Here is a 20,734-nt window from a genome sequence, read left to right as displayed (position 1 = left end):
CTGTTTGTAAACAATGATGACGTATAGCCTGTTAGCACAGTTAGGTTTAGCCTACCCATGAGAAGAACCAAGTCTAGTGCTAGTAACGCACTTTGAACAGTTTGACATGACCTATCCTTGTCAACATGAAAGACTATGTTCATACAGATGCACTGACAGCCACACGCTAATGGAAACGGCATGTTCACAATAAAAATGCTGCAAAAGATGGTGGCTACTGCGAAGCTAGTTCGGGAGCTAGCTGCTAACAATACCACTAAAATCAGTGAAAAAATTATCTTCAAAGTCAGACCTCTTCAGTATACCTTCCAATCCTTTGTCCTGTTAAAAACGAGGCATTTCCAGACTGGTGTGGGGAATAGAAATATGTTTTATGAGCAAAAGCTGAATGCTTGTCCCAAAGCTAATAGCTATACACCAGTCAGGCAAAAATACCAATAAAAACATTTATTTCAGTGTTTGAAAAAAAGCACAAGTAGCTTCCTATCTGTTGTGTTATTAAAAACGAGGCTGCTGTGGTTAAGATAAATTAGTGGATTATGCAACATTCATCATGTTTTGCCGTACTACAGGCATCTTGTCGCTTAGCAACAAGCAAACAACATGGGGGTGAAGGAATATTTTTTGAGAGGATCTCGGGGCCGTGGACCAATAAGAAATAGGGGGGTGAACTGCACAGTGGAAGCTTCTGGCTTTCCAGTTTTTGACGTCAGAAACGGGGAGAATTCTGACTGGAGTATATTGGGTGGAGAGGTGTAGGGTTTCAGAAAAGGGGAGAGTGAGAAAAGGAGAGAGCTTTCTTTTTTTTGATACTTTGGCAGTTTGTAGGCACACCGTAGACCAATAATTATGTTCAAAAACATCGGAAAAGTGCATTTGCACAATATGGGAGCTTTAAGATTACTTTCGTCGGGATGTTCCTTGAACACAATGATCTTATCAAGCTTAGCAGTCCTTGTCCAAACTCTTCCTTTGTTCTCAAATCTAACTGTTACAAATATGAAGAAGCTGAAACCTTGAAGCAGAAGGGCAAGTATTGATGAGTCCTGATGTTGATGTGCTGTTATGCGTTGTAAGTGGATATTTTATGTATGGACATTAAGTGGCAACCTGTCACTCTTCTGCAACAATCGGGAATTGGATGAAGTAGATAGTGGCCTTTTATGGTGAAATGATTTGTGGGGCTCTGACTTTGTGTTTATATTATTTTTATTTGCAGCAACAGAGAGGTCATCAACCTGTGTTTGTATTACACACACACACCTTTGTGAAGCTTTCTCATAAGACCAAACACTGGCACTTTCACTTTGGCTCTGACAGTTTTATGTTACATTATCCTCATCTTCTGAACGTAACTGGAGTAGTGCGATGGACGCGCAGATGGCGTTCACATTGCCTCAACGGCTTCATTATATGTGGTACTTTTCCATCTCACTCCTACACTCCAAGTCTGTCACTTGCAATGTGCATCTGAAACTCACGCAGTCACACAAGTAACCAGCAGGTCCTTGAGCTTCTTTGATATACACAATAGCTTGAACTGTAGATTGTCCGTTTATTGACAGTTAGGTCACTGACTCAGTTACCATGTGTGAAATGTATTCAAGGACATCTAGCCCTGAGTAAGAAACCAAGGTGAAACAAAGAGAAGAATGTAGAAAAAAAAACGTGTGCAACACAACTTCTGGTTTATTAAATTAGATCATTTTAATAATACGTCTAATAAAAGCTAGATTGTTGGGTAATAAAATAACATATATTTTAAACTAGTACAATCCTACTAAGGAAAATAGAAGCAGAAGATAATTGCCCTCTTAGTTAAGCATGCCAGTGTCTGTACACAAATTGGTGCCGATCCATAGATTACATGCAAAGAAAAAATGTCATCAATCAATCTAGTTGTTGAGACATTTCACTCAAAACCTCAAATATGGACATCATGGTGACACTAATGGGATAATCAGGGAGTAGAATCAATCCTCAGGGGACCATGAACATTTGTACAAAAATTGGTTCCAATCCATTTACTGGATCTTAAAATAATCCACTTTGGGTATATGTCCACATGTGGAAATTTAGTTGTAAGTAGCACAATGTAGAACATTTTAGGGGATCACCATCCTTTTTTTTCACGGACTATGTTGTCATTTAGGTTTCATTGAAGAATGGCTATATGACATCCACTGGAGAAACTGGGTGTTTCAGGGCATGCCTGTCTAAAAGAGGATGCAAAGGTAGATTTAGGAAACTCCTACAGGGATTACGTCCCCCAACTGGCCTGTGAGTGCTCTGTGTTCATCCTGGAGGAGCTTGATGTAGTTTCTGGGGAAAAGGAAGTTTGGCCTGCCCTGCTCTGCTCAACCTGTGTCCTGAATAGGTTATTCAAAAATGGGTGGATACTATTGTTAAAACTAAATTATGCGTGTTTCAAAACAGTTTCCTGTCCTGTCTCTAAGGCTGTGGTATCCTCTGTTTGCCCTTGCTTCCACAGATAACCAAGCAGCAGCTTCAGCAGACCAAGGATCGTTTCCAGGCTTTCCTCAATGGAGACACACAAATTGTGGCTGATGAGGCATTTATCAATGCTGTGCAGAGCTTCAATGAGGTACCAACACATTATAACCATAGCAGCACAATCACACTATGAACCATTTTGTATATCTGAGTGCAGGGATTTTCACACTTCCAATTGTATGACTGAACGTGTGTTGTTACATACGTGAATGTTGTGTGTCTGCGTTTTCAGAAATGTAAAAATCCAGCTGAATTTTCATGATCTATTAATATCTTTAAAACATTTGTTTCAATGTGATGTACAGCTTTCATGTCAAAATGCTTCTAGTCAGACAGCTGAGTGGTAAAATGGTGGTGGAAGCTTTTCACTGCATGAGTCAGAGCATGTGGCTGACACAGCCATCTTTTCCAACCTCACTATTCAATCCACAGATGAAAAACTCATCTTACCATGCGTATAGTACAAAATACAAGGCAGATAGTGGGATACGTTAAAAACCAAATCCAATATGGAAAAACAAGGGACAGCCATTATGAAAGAGGTCTGACTTTAAAGACTTCCATGGAAGGTAATTACAGCTTGACCTCTGCAGTATGTGACAGCTTACCACACATTTTGTTTATTTTGTGATAGCTAATGTGAAATATACTACAATTTAAAGCTTGGAGCGTGATGGAAATTAAAGGAACTGTGGCTCCAAAGTCTGGTCTTTCAAAAATAACACTTGAACACTGAGGTTGTATGACTGCATGATTGATATGATCTTACAATACTAACCAAAACATACACCAAATGACAAGGCGTATGTACCACTGTGCTGTAATGTTTCACTACAGTAGTCACTGCTTTTTAGCCATAATGGGTTGCTAGGAACATAATGTTACTGTCAGTGACAGCTCTGATGGTTACTTTGCTTGATGCTGCAACAGTATAGCCTTGCCTGTCTCTATCCCTGTTAGACTGTGATGAGCACGATACAGAATACAGCCTTGGCCGTGTTGAGTCACAGCCTCACTTATATTCCTCTGATTTTTCAACTCAAAATAAAATAAAAACAGCTTTAGAGTTTATTTTTTTCTGATAAAGACAGGCAATTGCTGTTTGAGACAGAATGTAATCACTATTAGTATCAGTCTGTTCATAAGTCTTGAGTCATACCCAAGTAATGCAACTCATATAAAGTAAGTGTTTCTATTTTATGAATCTCCATAATCTCTTTCATAACTGCAATAAGTGACATTGATCTCTCACAATGTAGGTGTTCCTCAAGAGTGACCGTGTGGCTAAAATGGTCCAGAGTGGCGGCTTCTCGGCCAACGATTTCAGGGAAGTGTTCAAGAGGCACATCGAGAAGCGCGTTCGCAGCCTTCCAGAGATTGACGGCCTGAGCAAGGAGACGGTGCTCAGCTCCTGGATGGCCAAGTTTGACACCATCTACCGCGGGGACGAGGACCCGCGCAAGGCACAGCAGCGCATGACAGCCAGCGCAGCCTCCGAGCTGATCCTCAGCAAGGACCAGCTTTATGAGATGTTCCAAAATATCCTTGGCATCAAAAAGTTTGAGCACCAGCTGCTTTATCAAGCCTGTCAGGTAATTCTAATATTTTTTTTAACATATTTTCAAGATACTTTTATTTCTCTTTTTGGGTTCCCCCTCACTGTTTTCAACTATTCACTCCATTGCTCCAGTACATCGTGTTCTGACTTCCTGCCCTCCATTTGTGATTTGTGCGTCAGAACTGTCACGTGATTGCAAATAAGCTATAGCCTAAAAAACCCTCTCTGGCCCAAGTCTGAAAGCAAAACACACTATTCTAGGCAATCTGAATAAAACAACTGTTGGACATTAGGATAATGGACTAGACTAAATTAGAAAAATGTCTATATAATCCACAAAAAGGGATGTTCAATCAGACAAATGCTCAGAAACAATCACCCTTTTATCATTTAGTCACCTTGTTTAATGCTTAGGTTAATGATGATTTAATTACTCTAGCTTTATGTTTATTAATACTTATTTGCCATGGACAACATGACATTTGTCTATGACTCAGAAGGGACATTTAAAAAAAAATACATTTAAATATGTCAACTCAAGATATATGTCCTGAGCCACCCATATTATACTGTAGTTGAGTTTTTTTTGGATCACAGATGGGTAATAGTGGACACTGCAGTGCTTGTGACAGACATTACTCTTCTTCCCTTGCTGTTTTTACTGCTCTCTATGGGAATGCTGACAGCAGCAGTAGTCTATCTTCAGGAGCTTGATTGAAAGTCTTATCACGGCGGGATTTGGAGCTCTGGCTCTTTTAGATCTGCTCATCATTAAATGCATTAAAACATATTCCTCTTCATTACCTCCTGGTAGCCAATGATGAATGTTTTAAAATGCTGAATTTCGTTGGACCAGGTATCATCCTCCCTGCCACAGTTTCTTAAAAATAAATGTACTCCGGTGTCATGAGATGCTGTTAAACAAATGAGATTGTTCAGTTCTGTTCAAATGCCTCAGTTTGACAAAGATCAATATAGGCTCTGTTCTGCAGAGTGTTCATTTGTCTGATGCTTCTAATGCTAAGGCACACTTTATCACAGTAGCCTCCAAAACCAGTGTGAATTGTTTTCCTCCCAAGCCTTTGAAGATGCTTAACCTAGTTTTTGTTAAATGTGCTAGCAACAGAGCTGTTAGTACAGGGTCAGATACCTGTATGCAGAACATAACACCATTGAACAGCTCCCACTCTGAGCCTACAGAAGAACATTACACCAGCATATGAGGCTATATGTACACTGCAGAAACGAGTACTGTACAGCTTTATACTGTGGTGAAATGCTGATTATTAACACTTAATACACAGGTAAAAAATTATACATGGATCGAAGCCATAGTTATGAAAAAGGACTGACAGTTTTTATAAGTCACTATAAATGAATAGTGCAGAATTTGCATACAATCATTCAAATTTCCATGTTTACTGCAGCTCCTTTCCCAGCTTTTTCTCTTCAGAGTCCTCTCTCTCTTTTAATTTTGCTGTTATGATTAATATGTCAGCCTGTACTTACGTTGACTCTGAACACCTCCTCATTAAACCAGCACCCATATATATTGCCCTCCACTAAATGATAAAATCCTTACTAAGTCACGGCAATCCAGGCAGTGTGGCTCATGGCTGCTGGGTTTTTATGTAAGGTTTTCATGAATTGGCTGGCTTTCAGAGGCCATCATTCTTTTTGCCGTTATCGCTGGGGATTTCCATTTTTTTGCCGTAACATTCAAATAGCAGAAAGCAAGCACTAGTCTATGTTCAATCTCATGCTGACGTTCCAGCAGCTCCTTGAAATAATGAAGGACTGATTAGACTGCTATGGCCAGCGCCTGAACCAGCCATATTTATTATTTTATTCTTTTCTGCTGCATATAGAAAAATTCCCTAAAATGAAAAGAAATGGTGTGTCAGAGAACCGGGGATGTGGTATCGTTCAGGTTTTATTTTTAGTTAAAGTATAACAGCTGTGACAGAAACTTCAGACTGCCTGGAGAGAGTACGAGCAGACAACCAGCACATGAAAAGATATCCTCTCTCTCTCAAATCCTCTAACCGAAACGTCTCTCTGTGTTACTCACATTGTGCTGAAAGTATAACACTTTCTGAACGATGCACTGTCAGACACTGCACAACATTTCACAGGTTCTTATTACACTTTGACAGAGGATTTGTGGTCCTTATCATTACAGAAATTTCTGAGATGTTGTTACAGAAAGGAAGAAACTGAAACAGTAACTCCAACATTACAATTTAAATTTTTTTTTTAGAATAGCGGCATTGTTTTGATTGAGTGTCTTTAACTGTTTTTTTTTAACTGCAAATATGCCTAAATTTATTCAGCATTCATTTTACACAATATCTCCCTCTCAATAATCCCTCTTAATACATACCCTACAGTCAAACCATTTCTCACTGCTTAATGAGACATAATCAGATTGTTAGTTGGTTCCAAAATACAGCCCAAAAACTTAAATATTAATATTTATTATCAGGTATGAGATAGAACAAGCAGAAAATTCAAACAAACCAGTTGGCATTTTTGCTAGTCAAAATTGTTTAATAATTTCCTGTATATTGATCAATACATCGACAAACCATTTCAGCTGGAGTAATGATAACAGTGCTTACATACTATCATGCTGAGGTGTTTTAACCATCGATATTGTTTCACACCAGTGGACACCCACTAACTAAAATAATTCCCTAATCCCAAGTGGCTTTAAATTACCTAAACCTGGGAGTCAAACACATCAAAATGAGACTTTCCCCCCAGCAGAGCTGTAAATCACGGCCTGTGGGCCCCCCAGAATGACAGACAATACTCCAATCAGCTTTACATCTTATATGCTTTGAAGGAGATCCCTCCTTTTCCCCTCTAATTTGTCTTGTCAGCAACTGTTAGTTAGGAATTGAGGCCTGAGCTTCTCCTGGTTGTAGCCTATAGCTAATATAATTGCGTAATGGAGCCTCTTCACTGCACACAGGATTGGGAAAGGATGAAGACATTTGCTATGCCTGTCACCTCTAAGCTGAAAAGGCAGCGGTGTTGAAACGTTGGGTAAAGCTTGACTGCACCCATGCGGTTTGGAATCTGAAAGTGTTTATTAGAAAGGGATAAAAAAAATAAAAAAAATACAAATTGTCCTTGATAGAGATGTCATGGTTTAAATACACCACCAACAAATCTCTGATCTTTTCAAGGACTCATGTTCCCGTAAAACTTTATTTTCTATTGGTAAAATGCCAATGATGATTACTTTGAACATGTCGTTTTATTTTTTTATTTTTTTTAGACCTGTAGTAATTGATTTTTGGCTGGTTTAGGCCAGTGCAGCAATTATAATGGTCATTATGGTCACTATGTAAGCAAATGACTGCCTGTTCATACAGATCGCAGCCACAGAACAACTTTAAGATTTATTAGGAGTTGTGATTCAGATGAACTTACGTATGGGCTCTACTTTTAGCTCTTTCTTGGTTTCCAACGACTCCCGAGGGCTCATTTGCTTCTGAATGCTCCTTTATGTTCCCCTCGTCTGCCATGATACTAAGCATGTAGCATAGCCAACGTTTCTCGAAGCTTATTTGCCAAAAAAAACTTGACTTGACACTTGCTGCATCTAGAGATGAAGCTGGGGAAGGTGAACAAAAACAGAAAAGTTGAAAACAGTAAAACAAATCCTCTCTAGAGCCCGAGGGAAGTGTAGGGGTGATCATTTCCCCCTAAGTGACTCCTTTCACAGTACAAAGCAATCTCATATAGAATACCTGATTAGGGAAGATTTAAACTTGTTCAGCAGAGATAATAAACCAGGGTACCAAAGTAGAGTGCATCGCCTACTATAAGTCCTTGTCGGAGTAGCGCGGGTTTGGTTACAGCCCACGTGGCCCTTTGCTGCATGTCTTTCCCCACTCTGTCGATTAAAGCTTAAAAAATGCACCAGATTGAAGAAGCATGTCTCATGGTTGTACTCCTAAATTGATTAAGATATTAGAAGTTGACATTTTCTATTTCTAAACATTTCCCAATTAGCATGCCTCTAAAGTCACACAAGAGAAGCTTTTCCTCACACCGTATACTATTTTAACCAACACATACAGACACATAGTCTCACACAGCAAGTCTAAATATAGACCAGCTACCTCGTCTCCTCTAGGTCTCATCTACTGTAGCTCCAATCCAAGCCGGGTGTGCTGTCCGCTGCTAATGTCCCAGCATCCACCTGTGAATCTGTCATCAGCTCTACTGTTAACTACCCGCCTGCTTCTGCTAGGTCACCTTTGACCTGCTGTCAGCTTGGCTAACACTGACATGGTGTCGCCCTTATTTAGCTGCAGTGCTGCGGTCAGCTTCAGTAACGTAGAGCGAAACTTACCTTTTAGCCATTCCTATTTTATATGAGATTGCCCGACCGCCCATATTGTGCCTGTGGGCCGTTGACAGCAGTGACCTTTCAGTGGCTGTAGGCCTGGTAACATTGGGGTGCTGTGGTGCTCAGTACGGGGTGGCTTTTAGTTCACATTGACACTGGCCTCCTTCTCTACCTTCTCCCACACAGCCGTGACAATCTTTGCTTTTCACTATACTGTCAAGAGAGAGAGAGAGAGATAAGGGAGCAATGAAAGGAGCTGTCCCCATCCCCCTGCACATTACATGCTTCAGAGTCACTCCTCTCATGTTAGCCACTCCGCAGAAAATCTTCCAAGCTGCACATACTCATAGACACCAATATTATCTTCTGTCACACTTTGTATTCAATGTGAATCGGAAGTATTGCTGGGCATTTGTAGACTTGAGAAATTCACCTGCACGTATGGATTAAAGTCTTTTGTGTTTTCAAGGAGAAGGCGCCCAGATGAGACAGTAAAAAATGCAGTGTCAGACACCCACCAGGTCAAGCTGCTGGATTGCCAGACATGGCAGTGACAGTTCTTTAGGGATAGCACGAGTCGGATGTTGCTGGCATCGCAGTCCAGCCGTGCCCAGATCTCTTGAGTGTTTTGACAGGCAGCTGTAGGATTGCCAGCAGCAGGGGGAAAGGAATCCAATCATTATCAGTCACTGTTATGGTTATGGATAACCATAACTTTCTGATAATAATAATAATAATAATAATAATAATAATAATAATAATAATAATAATAATAATAATAATAATAATAATAATAATAATACTACTAATAATAATAATAATAATAATAATAATAATAATAATAATAATAATAATAATAATAATAATAATAATAATAATAATAATAATGAAGAAACCAACTCCTACCTGCCATACTTCCTACAACAGGATATCTGCCACTGTTAAAGTGTCACTGTGTGGCAGAACAGTGCTGAGCACTACTGCGCTGCAAGTGCAGACATTCTGCTGCAGCTGGTGGCACAGTCTGATTATGTGCTCTACTAAACAGGAACCCTGGGTTATGTAGCAGGGTGGATGTTTAGTGGTCAGCACTGGTAACACACTAGACCTCGTCCATTTAGGATGTCATCTGGCTGACATCATTTCATTACGTGCACATCAGTAAACAGAAACAATTACAGAGATAAGGTAATGCAGGACAAATCCATAGCAGCAAAATATCTAGATTTAAGAGCGCAGTTACTTAAACAGTGAAAAGCATGCAAACAATACATTATATCGTATTGTATGGTATAGCACTGTGGTTATTTTTTTTCAATTTCAGACTACCCGATCCTTCATGTCCTGTGTATTACTTCTACAGTGCCCCCCTCCCCTCTTGTAAACAGCTGCATCGGGACTTCAGCTCATTCTCTCCTTAAAAGGATTGCTGGAAGGGGCAGAGAATCAATATGGTAAAGCCTGAAAGACAAGGCCTGTTAATGTAATTGGAGTGGGTGAAATAGCATAAGGCACAGGGAGGTCAGCTCTGGCACGCATCCCAGCAGCATGAGACCAAAGGAGTTCAGAGCACTGACACGCAAACAATTCAGGTGCTAGGTTTTAGAGACCATGCCGCTGTGTGGGGATGATTCTTTATTTAGTGATACAATCAAAAATGTAAACCCGTTGCACAACACTTCTGCAGTATATTGTGCTTTGAGCATCAAACCTTTTTGCCTTGTTTGTGTTCATCAGGGTGACAGGTTGTTTCAGGTATTGCTTATACAGTCAGTTCACTTGCAGATCACCACCGATACGTAAGGGTACAGTGTGTAATATTGTAGTGTTTAGCAACATCTTGTGGCGAGATCCTAGATGGCAATGCTAGCTTGAATGACAATTAAAATGTTGATGATTTTGCAACATCTGGGGAGACGAGGTACAAAATAAATGTCACTGAAGACTCGTATAGCACCTCTAGTTGTAAAGGTTTGTCACTCCCAAGGTACAGGTGTGCTGAGAAAAATGTGTCCATTAGGCTGCTGCCCTCAAAGAGGAGATGGTGCTGAGCGGTTAGTCACAGCATCAGGTTTGACAAGAATGAGCCGTTTTGGCTGAAAGAATAAATTAAGTCAAGCAGTGAGCAGGAGAGAGACATCAGCCCTCAATTCTATTTTCTTGTGTCAGCTAATATGAAACTCCCATTCATTAGTGATGTGAGAGAGCAATGAATTTCTCTGCTTTGCATTACTTCAGGCCAAAAACTAGGCTAACAGATGCCAAGCATCTTTGTCAAGAACCGATATGGTCCAATGCAGGCATTTTTTTAAGAATTTACATTACTGCTTGCCTCAGTGTGCCAAAACAGTTTGGAATGGAAACACTTTTCTTTATCACTTCACTAAAGTAAGGTATGATCTTTATTTTTACAACCCCTATCAGAGCTCAGCCCATTCAGAAAGTTGAATTATCTCTCTTTCATCTGAATGAACCCAACCAGTATAGAAACATTCCAAACACTCAATACTTCCACTACGCCGCATCAGTACGGACTGAAAACAAGTTTGAAAAAGAAAATAACCCAAAAATTGTGAGCTTTCCAGACCTCTGTTGCCCTTTTTTTTTAAATCTCAGCTTGAGGCTCGATGATTGGCATTGTAAGCGTTACACAATTGAATCTCAAACCTTGATTATGTGTGTCCTTGACATGTACTGTGACTTACGTCAAATGCATTTTCTTCCCCATAAATATTTTTTTTCAAGTTTTAATTAGGAATCATTTAAACATTATATATATGTTTGCTAGCTTGCAATTGACAACAGGAGGTGTATGGTGGCATCTGCATGCTCACAAACTTACATGTACATCGTTGTCCACTTACAAAACAAAACGGTTGTCCATTCTAAAAAGCATTGCTCTGTGGCACTACTAGCAGGCAAAAAGGTTTAACCTTGGATTTCTGAACTTTCCTGGGAAGTGAAATTATGCTGGGACATGTAAGGACATGTAGATGACTTTGACACGGATCCCTGGCGGAGTTGTGACCTCATTGATATCCTCCTCCTTGTTTTAATCAATAGTTGGACAACCTGGATGAGCAGGCTGCCCAGATCAGAAGAGAGCTGGATGGACGTCTTCAGATGGCCGACCAGATTGCCAGGGTGAGTCAGACTGTGCGGGGGAGTTCGACTGTTTTAAATATAATTTGTTATATGGTTAATATGTCACTAATATGTTTTAACTGGTGTAAACATCATAGTGGTAGCTTACCCACAGTTGAAAGATTGCAGTAGTAACATGTGTTTACACCATTATTGGAAAAAGATCAAAAGTGAATTGTCATCAAGATGTGTAATTTTTCTTTTATGTTTCGTCAACAGGGTGGCAAGTTCCCCAAATTTGTGTCTAAAGAAATGGAGGTCATGTACATTGAGGAGCTCAAGGCCTCTGTGAATCAGCTGATGGCCAATCTGGAGAGCATGCCCGTGTCCAAGGGAGGGGAGTTCAAAATCCAGAAGATGAAGAGGGGACACAATACCTCCATCATCGATATGGGCCAGGAGGATGAGAACACGCTGTCCAAGTCTGATGTGGTCCTGTCTTTCACTTTGGAGGTACGAGGCTGAGATCACTTTGATATTTGTATTGCTCAGGGCCGTAACCTTAGACAGATGAAGCAAACATTATCACATTAAATATCTTAACTCAGTGCAAAAACTACATTTGCCCAAACCACAACTTCTACATCAGAGCTGTTTTCGACTACTTATCTGTTCGAGACTAAGTATAGAAACAGACAGCAGACCTGTTCGGGAGAGTTGAACAGACTATGTGTGGTGTGAAGAACAGACTGAGACACACACACACACACACACACACACACACACACACACACACACACACACACACACACACACACACACACACACACACACACACACACACACACACACACACACACACACACACACACACACACACACACTCACTCACACACACACACACACACACACACACACCCTTTTACCTGCTTCCGAACAGGGAACATGACTCATCGCGTTATTAGCGTTCTGAGATGAGCTGTCACAACAGAACATGGCACCTCACTGCTTAAGATGCAGTGTTATTTCAGAATAAGGAATGTGCAGAGAGTGTGACACTCTTCCTTTACGCAGGTGCCCCCCCCCCCGCCCCCCATTATGGAGTTGAAATCCAGAATGTATTAGTACAGCAACAGCAATGAGTGATTTGTGTGAGGTGGTAATTACCACAGTGCTTTGGTAGAGCCTAATTTTTCGAATCTGTATACTTTACTGTTTACTTAATCTTAATTATTTTGATAGTCTTTAGATTGACTCCCATTTACAGAATATACATTCATGTAATGTTTTTGTAATCTTTTCCTTAACGTGTGCCAACCCACAGCATGCATCTTTTTGATGACTGGACTGATAACTGATATATAAACAGTGCCAGTCAAAGATACAATATATTGGCACCATGAAGACATCAGTGGATCAAGTTGGTGCACTTTCATGACAGCACATATTTCTGCCTTTGGTGTTCCCATAAGGAATTTACAGTTACAATAGTGTCGGTACCATGTTGAATTCTCAATTTAAAGAACTATGTTTAAGATTTTAACGTGGTAGATTTTTCCTACAGGCAATTTCCATTATAGAGACTGACAGGAAGGATGGTTGTAGTGTTAATGGGCTGTTCGATTTGAAAATCCTCATTAAATCTATCTTTTAGTAGTACGAGGGCCACGGCTGCACGTGTAAAGTGTCTGTGTTCCCTAGGTGGTGATCATGGAAGTGGTGGGGCTGAAGTCTCTGGCTCCGAACAGGATTGTCTACTGCACCATGGAGGTAGAGGGAGGCGAGAAACTCCAGACGGACCAGGCAGAAGCCTCCAAGCCAACGTAAGAACCGCACATTTGTTTTTTTTCACATGTATTTACATTACTGTAGAGTATTGTCCACGGCACATTGTTTAAATATAACCCAGCTTCCAACTGCAAAGTAACCCTGTGGAAGGAAGATTCGTGTGCATATGAATGCAAAATCAGCCCAATTATAAATATACAATTACAAATGTTATCTATGTGTATATTATTTATTGAAAAAAATATCCAAATCAAATATGTCAGCTGGCTGCTGTTTCCTGTACATAACAACTGTGGTGAGTATTGTTATTTAGATTATGAAAGTCAATCGCACTAGGACATTTTTAAAAAAAATCCCTCTTCAATGTATCATTGTTAGATGGTGATTATGTCCAGTTAGTGTTTGGCAGCAATGGAAGCCATGGCTAAACTCCTTATATTGTACTATTGTTCATATTTCAATCATGAATGCTATAATTCCATTAATCATGAAAAGGACATCTTAGCATCTGGTATCAGTTTTAAAGGACGCAGACAAGTGAAGGTAAAAAGCAAAAAGCAAAGTCTTTAGAAAGGTCACATAGCTGTATCTTTATTATTTTGAGCTGTGGAAGGGTAACAAGCGTAACGGATGAGGCCTTCCTCCCTGTCCAGGCTGGGAAAATTTGGCCTTGAGTGTATGAGATTACATTTAAGACATTTTCTTACATAACCTACATATTGTCATTTTATCTACAGTCAGTGATTCAACTACTAACAGTAACGTACAGGCTCTAGACAGAGAAGGCTATTTTAACAATTACTTTTTTCCAAGGGGAAAATGGTATTTTAGTCATTTCAACTTTCCAACGATTTAACACTTTTCATCTTAAAACCTAGACCCTTGAGATTTTGTCCCATACTTTTATTGATCTTTGGCGCTTCCTGTGATTTGCTTCAGATGTCCTGTGAGAAATCCACTCACAAGAATATAGAGTAAACCTTTGTTACTAAACTCTCTAAGCATTGTTCCTTCTCAAAGGCACTCTGCATGTGAGACACTGTATTTACTTTGTGGGGTTGTGCATAACTTTAAAATCACCTCTTGTATTTGGTTCAGTACAGCAGAATCTGTAATTGTAATCAAATACACCTTTACCTGAACCTTAACTAAATAAAATATAGGTTTGATAAATTCATTTGATTTAGCATTGTGATGAGCCTGAACAGCAAACCCCATTGAGGAATCCTATAATTTGTCAGTTATGACATGAAATGGCATGGTTTGTGAATTTCCCTTACTTCCCAACAGCGCACACTGCACATATCTTGAAATGCTTTGCTACCTCAGTTCTAGTTATGACCCAATTCATGAGAATGATAGTGTCCTGGTAAAGGCAAATATATCTTCTGCTTAATATATCTACAATTTTTTTTAAATAAACCAGTGTTGCACAGCACAAGATACAAGAGAAATGTCCATGAAACATTCATGCAAGTATGAGCTATATTAAGGCCCAAATGCCTCCCTCTGATCTCCTTAATTAAAGAGCCATTTTATGAAGAGAGAGAATGAGAGAGAGACATGGAGGGACATGAATGAGGGAAGGGATTAGAGGAGAACCAGGCGTTTCGTAATGTGGGTCTGAAACACACATGACATACATGTATTAATGTACATACTACTGAAGATTATTTGCATACAGTAATTGTTTGTATTATCTGTGTGCTCGGACATGCTTTAAAATGACTGTTGTGACTTCACTCTTTACTTTGATAAATTGATCAAGGGGTCAATATTGTTAACGTTACCGCAAAGATCGTGTTCACGTATTGTCTAGTCGTTTTCCTATTTATTATTTAATTTGGCCCACTTGAGCGTCACGTCCATGAATAGAAAATAGATTGATCCACAAGGTCACCTTCATGCTAGCTCAATGCTACTATCAATACAGCATGCCAACAGCTCCTCACCGACAGTCAGCAGCTTTTCTGCTCCGCACTAGCTGGAACTGCAGCGTGTCTGTGTAGATCAACTTGCAATTATTTATAACTGTTGAAAATGGTTACATGAAAAAGTATGATTTCAAGGCTGCCAATCGAAGTCCATGTCCACCACATTTCACCACACGTAGAGTTAGCATGCCGCCTATGCCTGCTCCAGGCAGCATAACATGTTGGCAGCCCACAACAAGTAACAAAAGCCCATATACTGTAGGTTGTGTAACATGAATACACTGAGTTGTATTTTTCCAGTTTTTTTGTTTTGTTTCCTATAATCCTTTCAGCTTGTGGAGGCGTAGTTGCTTTGAGAGCTTTCATCCTTATTACTAGTTTGCTCTCAAAGGATAGGTTCACATTTTCTGGAATCTATCTTTAAACATTATTCACATGATCATGTACATTAAAAGCACTGTTGGCTGCTTCAAATATCCATCCCATCCATACTGGCCACAAAGAAAGGATCACCTCTTTATGCAATTTCAATGCAGGAGATTGGGGACAAAATCAGTCCTATTTCTGTGCGAAAAAAACTTAATTCACAAAAGTGCCTATGAGGCTTCAGCCATCTGAGTTACATACAGTATGGCATGATGACTGTCTTGCACAATTGTGAACATATCCTTTTAAGCTTTGACTCAAAGTTAATTCTTAAAGTCAAATTATTAAGCCTCTTCCTTTCTGTGTCTGAATTAGAGTCTTTTCATGTTTGTGTGAGTTTCCTCCATGATTCTTGTTTCTTTTGCCGAAGTATAAAAAGATGCAGGTCAGGTGGACTTAACTGAATCTGGTTTAATGCATTTTTAATTTTAAAGTACTTTGACTTAACTCAGTGTTTAACGATAACATACAAATACATGGTCTTTGCTTTCAAGGCTTGCCTATGTTAAGAGGGTTAATAAATACAATACATACACTTGACAGCAGAAGTTAATTTCGAGACAATGTTTGGCATCTCTCTGCTACTGAATACATTTGGCTGATAAGACTGATTGATTTTTTTTTTTTGATTGATTGATTGATTGATTGATTGATTGATTGATTGATTGATTGATTGATTGATTCAATTTTATTTCAGACATATCAAAAAAAGAAAAATTAAAAGCATGAAAATACAATACAAAAATATGTTCAAATGTTTTCACAAATAAAAATAAACAAAAAATAAACAAATAACATATTGAATTGATATGCCTGAAAAGGAGTAGGAAGAAGTATAAACTTATTTGATCCTACCCCTTTTCCACAGCTCAATAACTTTATAATATTTTTTTATATATATATATTTATTTTTTATATATTTATACAATCCATATATCCATATATACTCGACGCCATTGCAAATGAGGGCCACCCCTCAATTGGTCTCCTGAGGATAAACAAAAATCAAAACGAAAAATTAAATGAAATATCCACTACATACATCCATACAAAAATACATCCACCATATGCATCAACACAATTCATACGTCCATATCTCCATATTTGTACAACTCACATATCCATATCCACACATACATACTTTCCGTCTTAAATCTCTCCCTCATCCCTGTACCTGTTAAAAATCATTGCTTTGAATTTTTTTTTTAACTGAATCATGTTAGGACATTGCTTTAGCTCCGTGCTCATACCATTCCACAGTTTCACACCACCAATTTAGATGCAATGACATTTTAAAGTCATGCGTGCAGCCAGTGTCTTAAAGTTTAACTGTTCCCTCAAATTGTAACCCCCCTCTCTGTCAAAAAAAAGTTTTTGAATGTTACCTGGTAGCAGTTTGTTTCTAGCTTTGAACATGATTTGTGTAACTTGATATTCAACCAGGTCCTTGAACTTTATGATGCGGGAATGTAAAAAGAGGAGGTTGGTGTGATCATAATATCCAGCTTTATTGATTATTCTTATGGCTCGTTTTTGAAGTGTGACTAGTGGTTGCAGTGAGCTTTTGTAAGTGGTCCCCCAGACCTCCACACAATAATTTAAATAAGGTAAGATCATTGAGCAATAAAGAATATGCAATGATTTGTGATCCAATATATGCTTTGCTTTACCCAGGACTGAGATGCTTCGTGACAGTTTAGATTTAACATGTTTTATGTGAGGTTTCCAGCATAGCTTGTGGTCTATTGTCAAACCCAGGAATTTATTTACATACACTCTTTCAATATTAACACCATCTATCTTGACATTTACATCACTATTTAAATTACAATTTCCAAACAACATGATTTTTGTTTTGCTTAAATTCAATGATAATTTATTATTGTCAAACCACCTTTTTAATTTGCTCATTTCAGATGTAATTGACTCCAGAAGCTGCTGCAAGTCCTCTCCCGTACAAAAAATATTTGTGTCATCTGCAAATAACACAAATTGTAAAATATTTGATGTTTTACATATGTCATTTATGTAGAGAATAAAAAGAATTGGCCCTAACACTGACCCCTGGGGGACCCCACAAGCAATGTCCAAACAAGCTGACACGTATTCACCCATCTTCACAAACTGTTGCCTGTTCTGTAGATAGCTCCTCAGCCAGTTTAATACAACCCCCCTGATACCATACCGTTCTAATTGATTAATTAATATATCATGATTTATGGTATCAAATGCTTTTTTGAGATCAATAAAAACACCAGCTGCATATTTCTTTTGGTCCAGGGAATTTGTAATCTTTTCAATTAGCTCAATGACTGCTAATTAAGTGGATCGGTTGGGTCTGAATCCGTATTGGCTGTCAGTTAGTAAATTGTGTTTATTGATGAATTTGTTAAGTCTAGCAGCAAATACTTTTTCTAAGATTTTTTGAGAATTGAGGAAGCAGTGAAATAGGCCTGTAGTTTGTGAAGTGGTGTTTGTGTCCAGTTTTGTACAGCGGTATGACTTTTGCAATTTTCATTTTTCTTGGGAATTTACCAGTTTTAAATGATACATTACAGACTGGTGTTTTGTTATACAAAAATCTTTCCAAGTGCAGCTCTAGAGGTCTGGTGTACAACTATAGGGGATGTATTTAAAACTAGTGACAGTGACCATAATCTTGCTTCAGTATAAAAATGTATACAGTGTGCTGCATTTGTGTGTATAAACAATGAATCTCAATCTTTAAAAAAAAAAAATGTCAGCGGCTATTTAGACGCTGTGTATAGGTGACGTTTACTGTATTTTTTTTGCCGTTTTATTTTGTTTATCAATGTGTGACTTAACTTGGAAAAAAGGTGGTGGAATATCTCTTTTCCAAATCTTATAGAAATGTTAGAGTGATTCAATGATTGCTGGAGGTGAGGTCGTTGTGGTCGGGAACACTGTCTGCTTGTGCTGTCATGGAAGCTAACCTCTGGAGTGTTTAACCCGTGTGTTGTGTTGTGTCTTTCAGTTGGGGGACCCAGGGGGACTTCACTACCACACACCCTCTGCCGGGTGTCAAGGTGAAACTGTTTACAGAGAGCACAGGGGTGCTGGCACTGGAGGACAAAGAACTGGGCAGGGTAACGCCTCTGTTATTTTGTTTTTGTGTTGTTGTTGTTGTTGTTGTTGTTGTTGTTGTTGTTGTTTTACCAGCACAGAAATATTCTGATCGAAACACAGATAATTTATGAATAATAATAATAATTAATATTTCAGACTCATCCTTTTGATTATCCTTTAATAAGTTAATACCGGGAAAGAGGTTGTCTTAATGAGAATATTTCCACAACGAGGGAAGCATCTCTAGTGGCACTGAATGTTTAAATTACATTTTTAGAATTTGTTTACTCGGAGAGTAAACACCACATTTTGTGTGAAGCTTGTGCTTCCGGCAACCACATTTGAGACACTTTCACATTGTGCTTAGACCAGCACCCATTGCAGTTTCATTGATGTGCTTGAAGATAAATGTAGGCTCACAAAAAACGTTTCCCTTTTCTAACAACAGATTTCCGACCTTTGAACATTAATCAAATATTGAGCTTTGCTGACTCAAATATATATCTTGAACATGTATCAGTGCTCCATCCTGCATATTCCAGAAGAGTAAATGTGTAAGGTTGCTGTAGTGAATGGTTGGTAAAGGTGTTGTTGCTGGTTAGAGTTGAGGCAGCGGCGCTTCAGACGTCCCTATAGTGGCAGTGACCTTGGCTGTGACGAGGCTCTTTGATCTCCCACTGCAGCAGTGTTGGCAGGAAGGCAAGCTTCCTCAAAGCTCTTTAACTCAGCAAAGAGAGATTAGGCCTCCTCTTCGGGGAGGCAGAGTAAAGCACTGTTCTCTTTCTCTACCCTGACTCACTTTTTGCTTTCTATTTTCAAAAAAGAAAAAAGAAGAGTAAAAAACAAACACACACATAATCAGCAGCCCTTGCAAATTAGCTGATTGGTGTTGCTGCATGTTGCACCGGATGAGATCAAAGATACACCTCCTGGATATATAGACGCTTTCTAATTATGGAGTCTTACTTATCGCTGTCTTTTTTGGTTTGGGTGCAGGTTGTCCTCCACCCAACTCCTAACAGCCCCAAGCAGTCAGAACTCCATAAGATGACTGTGACCAAGGCGTGTCCCGACCAAGATCTGAGGATCAAACTGGCCATACGTATGGACAAACCACAGAACATGAAACACTGCGGGTAAGAGATGCCATGTAGTGACGTTCATGTGAGCCTTTCATTTTCCACGTCTTTCTTCTAGAACTACAGCCCTCTCAGCTGTTTGGCCTCATTTCTAGTCACGTACCATGGAAAAATACTGTGAAGTGCACCACTCCCCCTGGTGGATACTAGTGTGTAGTTTGGATTTACTTTTTATTTTTTATCAGAATGTAACCAAAAAACTCCAAATAAGACAACACTTATCCTATTTAATCCATAACCATTATGCTATTAATCTATATTTGTTTCAACGTGTCTCATTTCTATAGCATACTGAATAATCAACCGTTTCTGTGCACCAATCATTTTTTGTTTTCGATGTGACATGATGACTGGGATATTTCTCCTTGTGTGTGGACTATCTTTTGACAGGTATCTGTGGGCTTTTGGGAAGAATGTTTGGAAGCGCTGGAAGAAGCGCTTCTTTGTCCTTGTGCAGGTGGGTCATCAAAATAATTAAACGGCGTTTAATCAAATTCAAGTGGCAATGACCCTCTTAGTTTAGATTGTTGCTGTTTCTGACTATGAATTTAAAATATAAATTTGTATTCTTATTGAGTCACAAAATGTAGTGTATATTGATATTTGCATGTGTTGGCACTGTTATTGTATTGTACTGAAATGTGTTCCTGTATCTTAGCTTTTCCTATGGCTGGTTGGACTGATTAGTAATCCTTTATATTATAGGTGAGTCAGTACACGTTTGCCATGTGCAGCTACAGAGAGAAAAAGTCAGAACCGCAGGAGCTTCTCCAGCTGGACGGCTATACTGTGGACTACAGTGACCCCCAGCCAGGTGTGTTGGCACAAATACATGTTA

General features: G+C 39.1%; 1 protein-coding gene across 10 annotated transcripts in view; it reads left to right on the top strand.

Annotated features, from left to right (window-relative positions):
- Positions 1-20,734, top strand: part of cadpsb (Ca2+-dependent activator protein for secretion b) — a gene marked incomplete at both ends in the record, with an annotated part of 59,701 nt that overhangs the window by 10,726 nt on the left and 28,241 nt on the right. For all 10 annotated transcript variants that reach the window (XM_080026690.1, XM_080026689.1, XM_080026686.1 and 7 more), the window contains 9 exons: positions 2,492-2,605; positions 3,774-4,106; positions 11,502-11,582; positions 11,802-12,035; positions 13,224-13,345; positions 18,666-18,777; positions 19,754-19,893; positions 20,287-20,353; positions 20,602-20,710. In XM_080026690.1, the coding sequence (XP_079882816.1) occupies positions 2,492-2,605; positions 3,774-4,106; positions 11,502-11,582; positions 11,802-12,035; positions 13,224-13,345; positions 18,666-18,777; positions 19,754-19,893; positions 20,287-20,353; positions 20,602-20,710 (1,312 nt within the window). The remainder of the gene's footprint in view (positions 1-2,491; positions 2,606-3,773; positions 4,107-11,501; positions 11,583-11,801; positions 12,036-13,223; positions 13,346-18,665; positions 18,778-19,753; positions 19,894-20,286; positions 20,354-20,601; positions 20,711-20,734) is intronic.

Source organism: Ammodytes marinus (assembly GCF_949987685.1).
Source record: "Ammodytes marinus genome assembly, chromosome: 4".
In the NCBI taxonomy this organism is placed as follows: Eukaryota; Metazoa; Chordata; class Actinopteri; order Uranoscopiformes; family Ammodytidae; genus Ammodytes; species Ammodytes marinus.
This window is presented reverse-complemented; position numbering and strand designations above follow the sequence as displayed.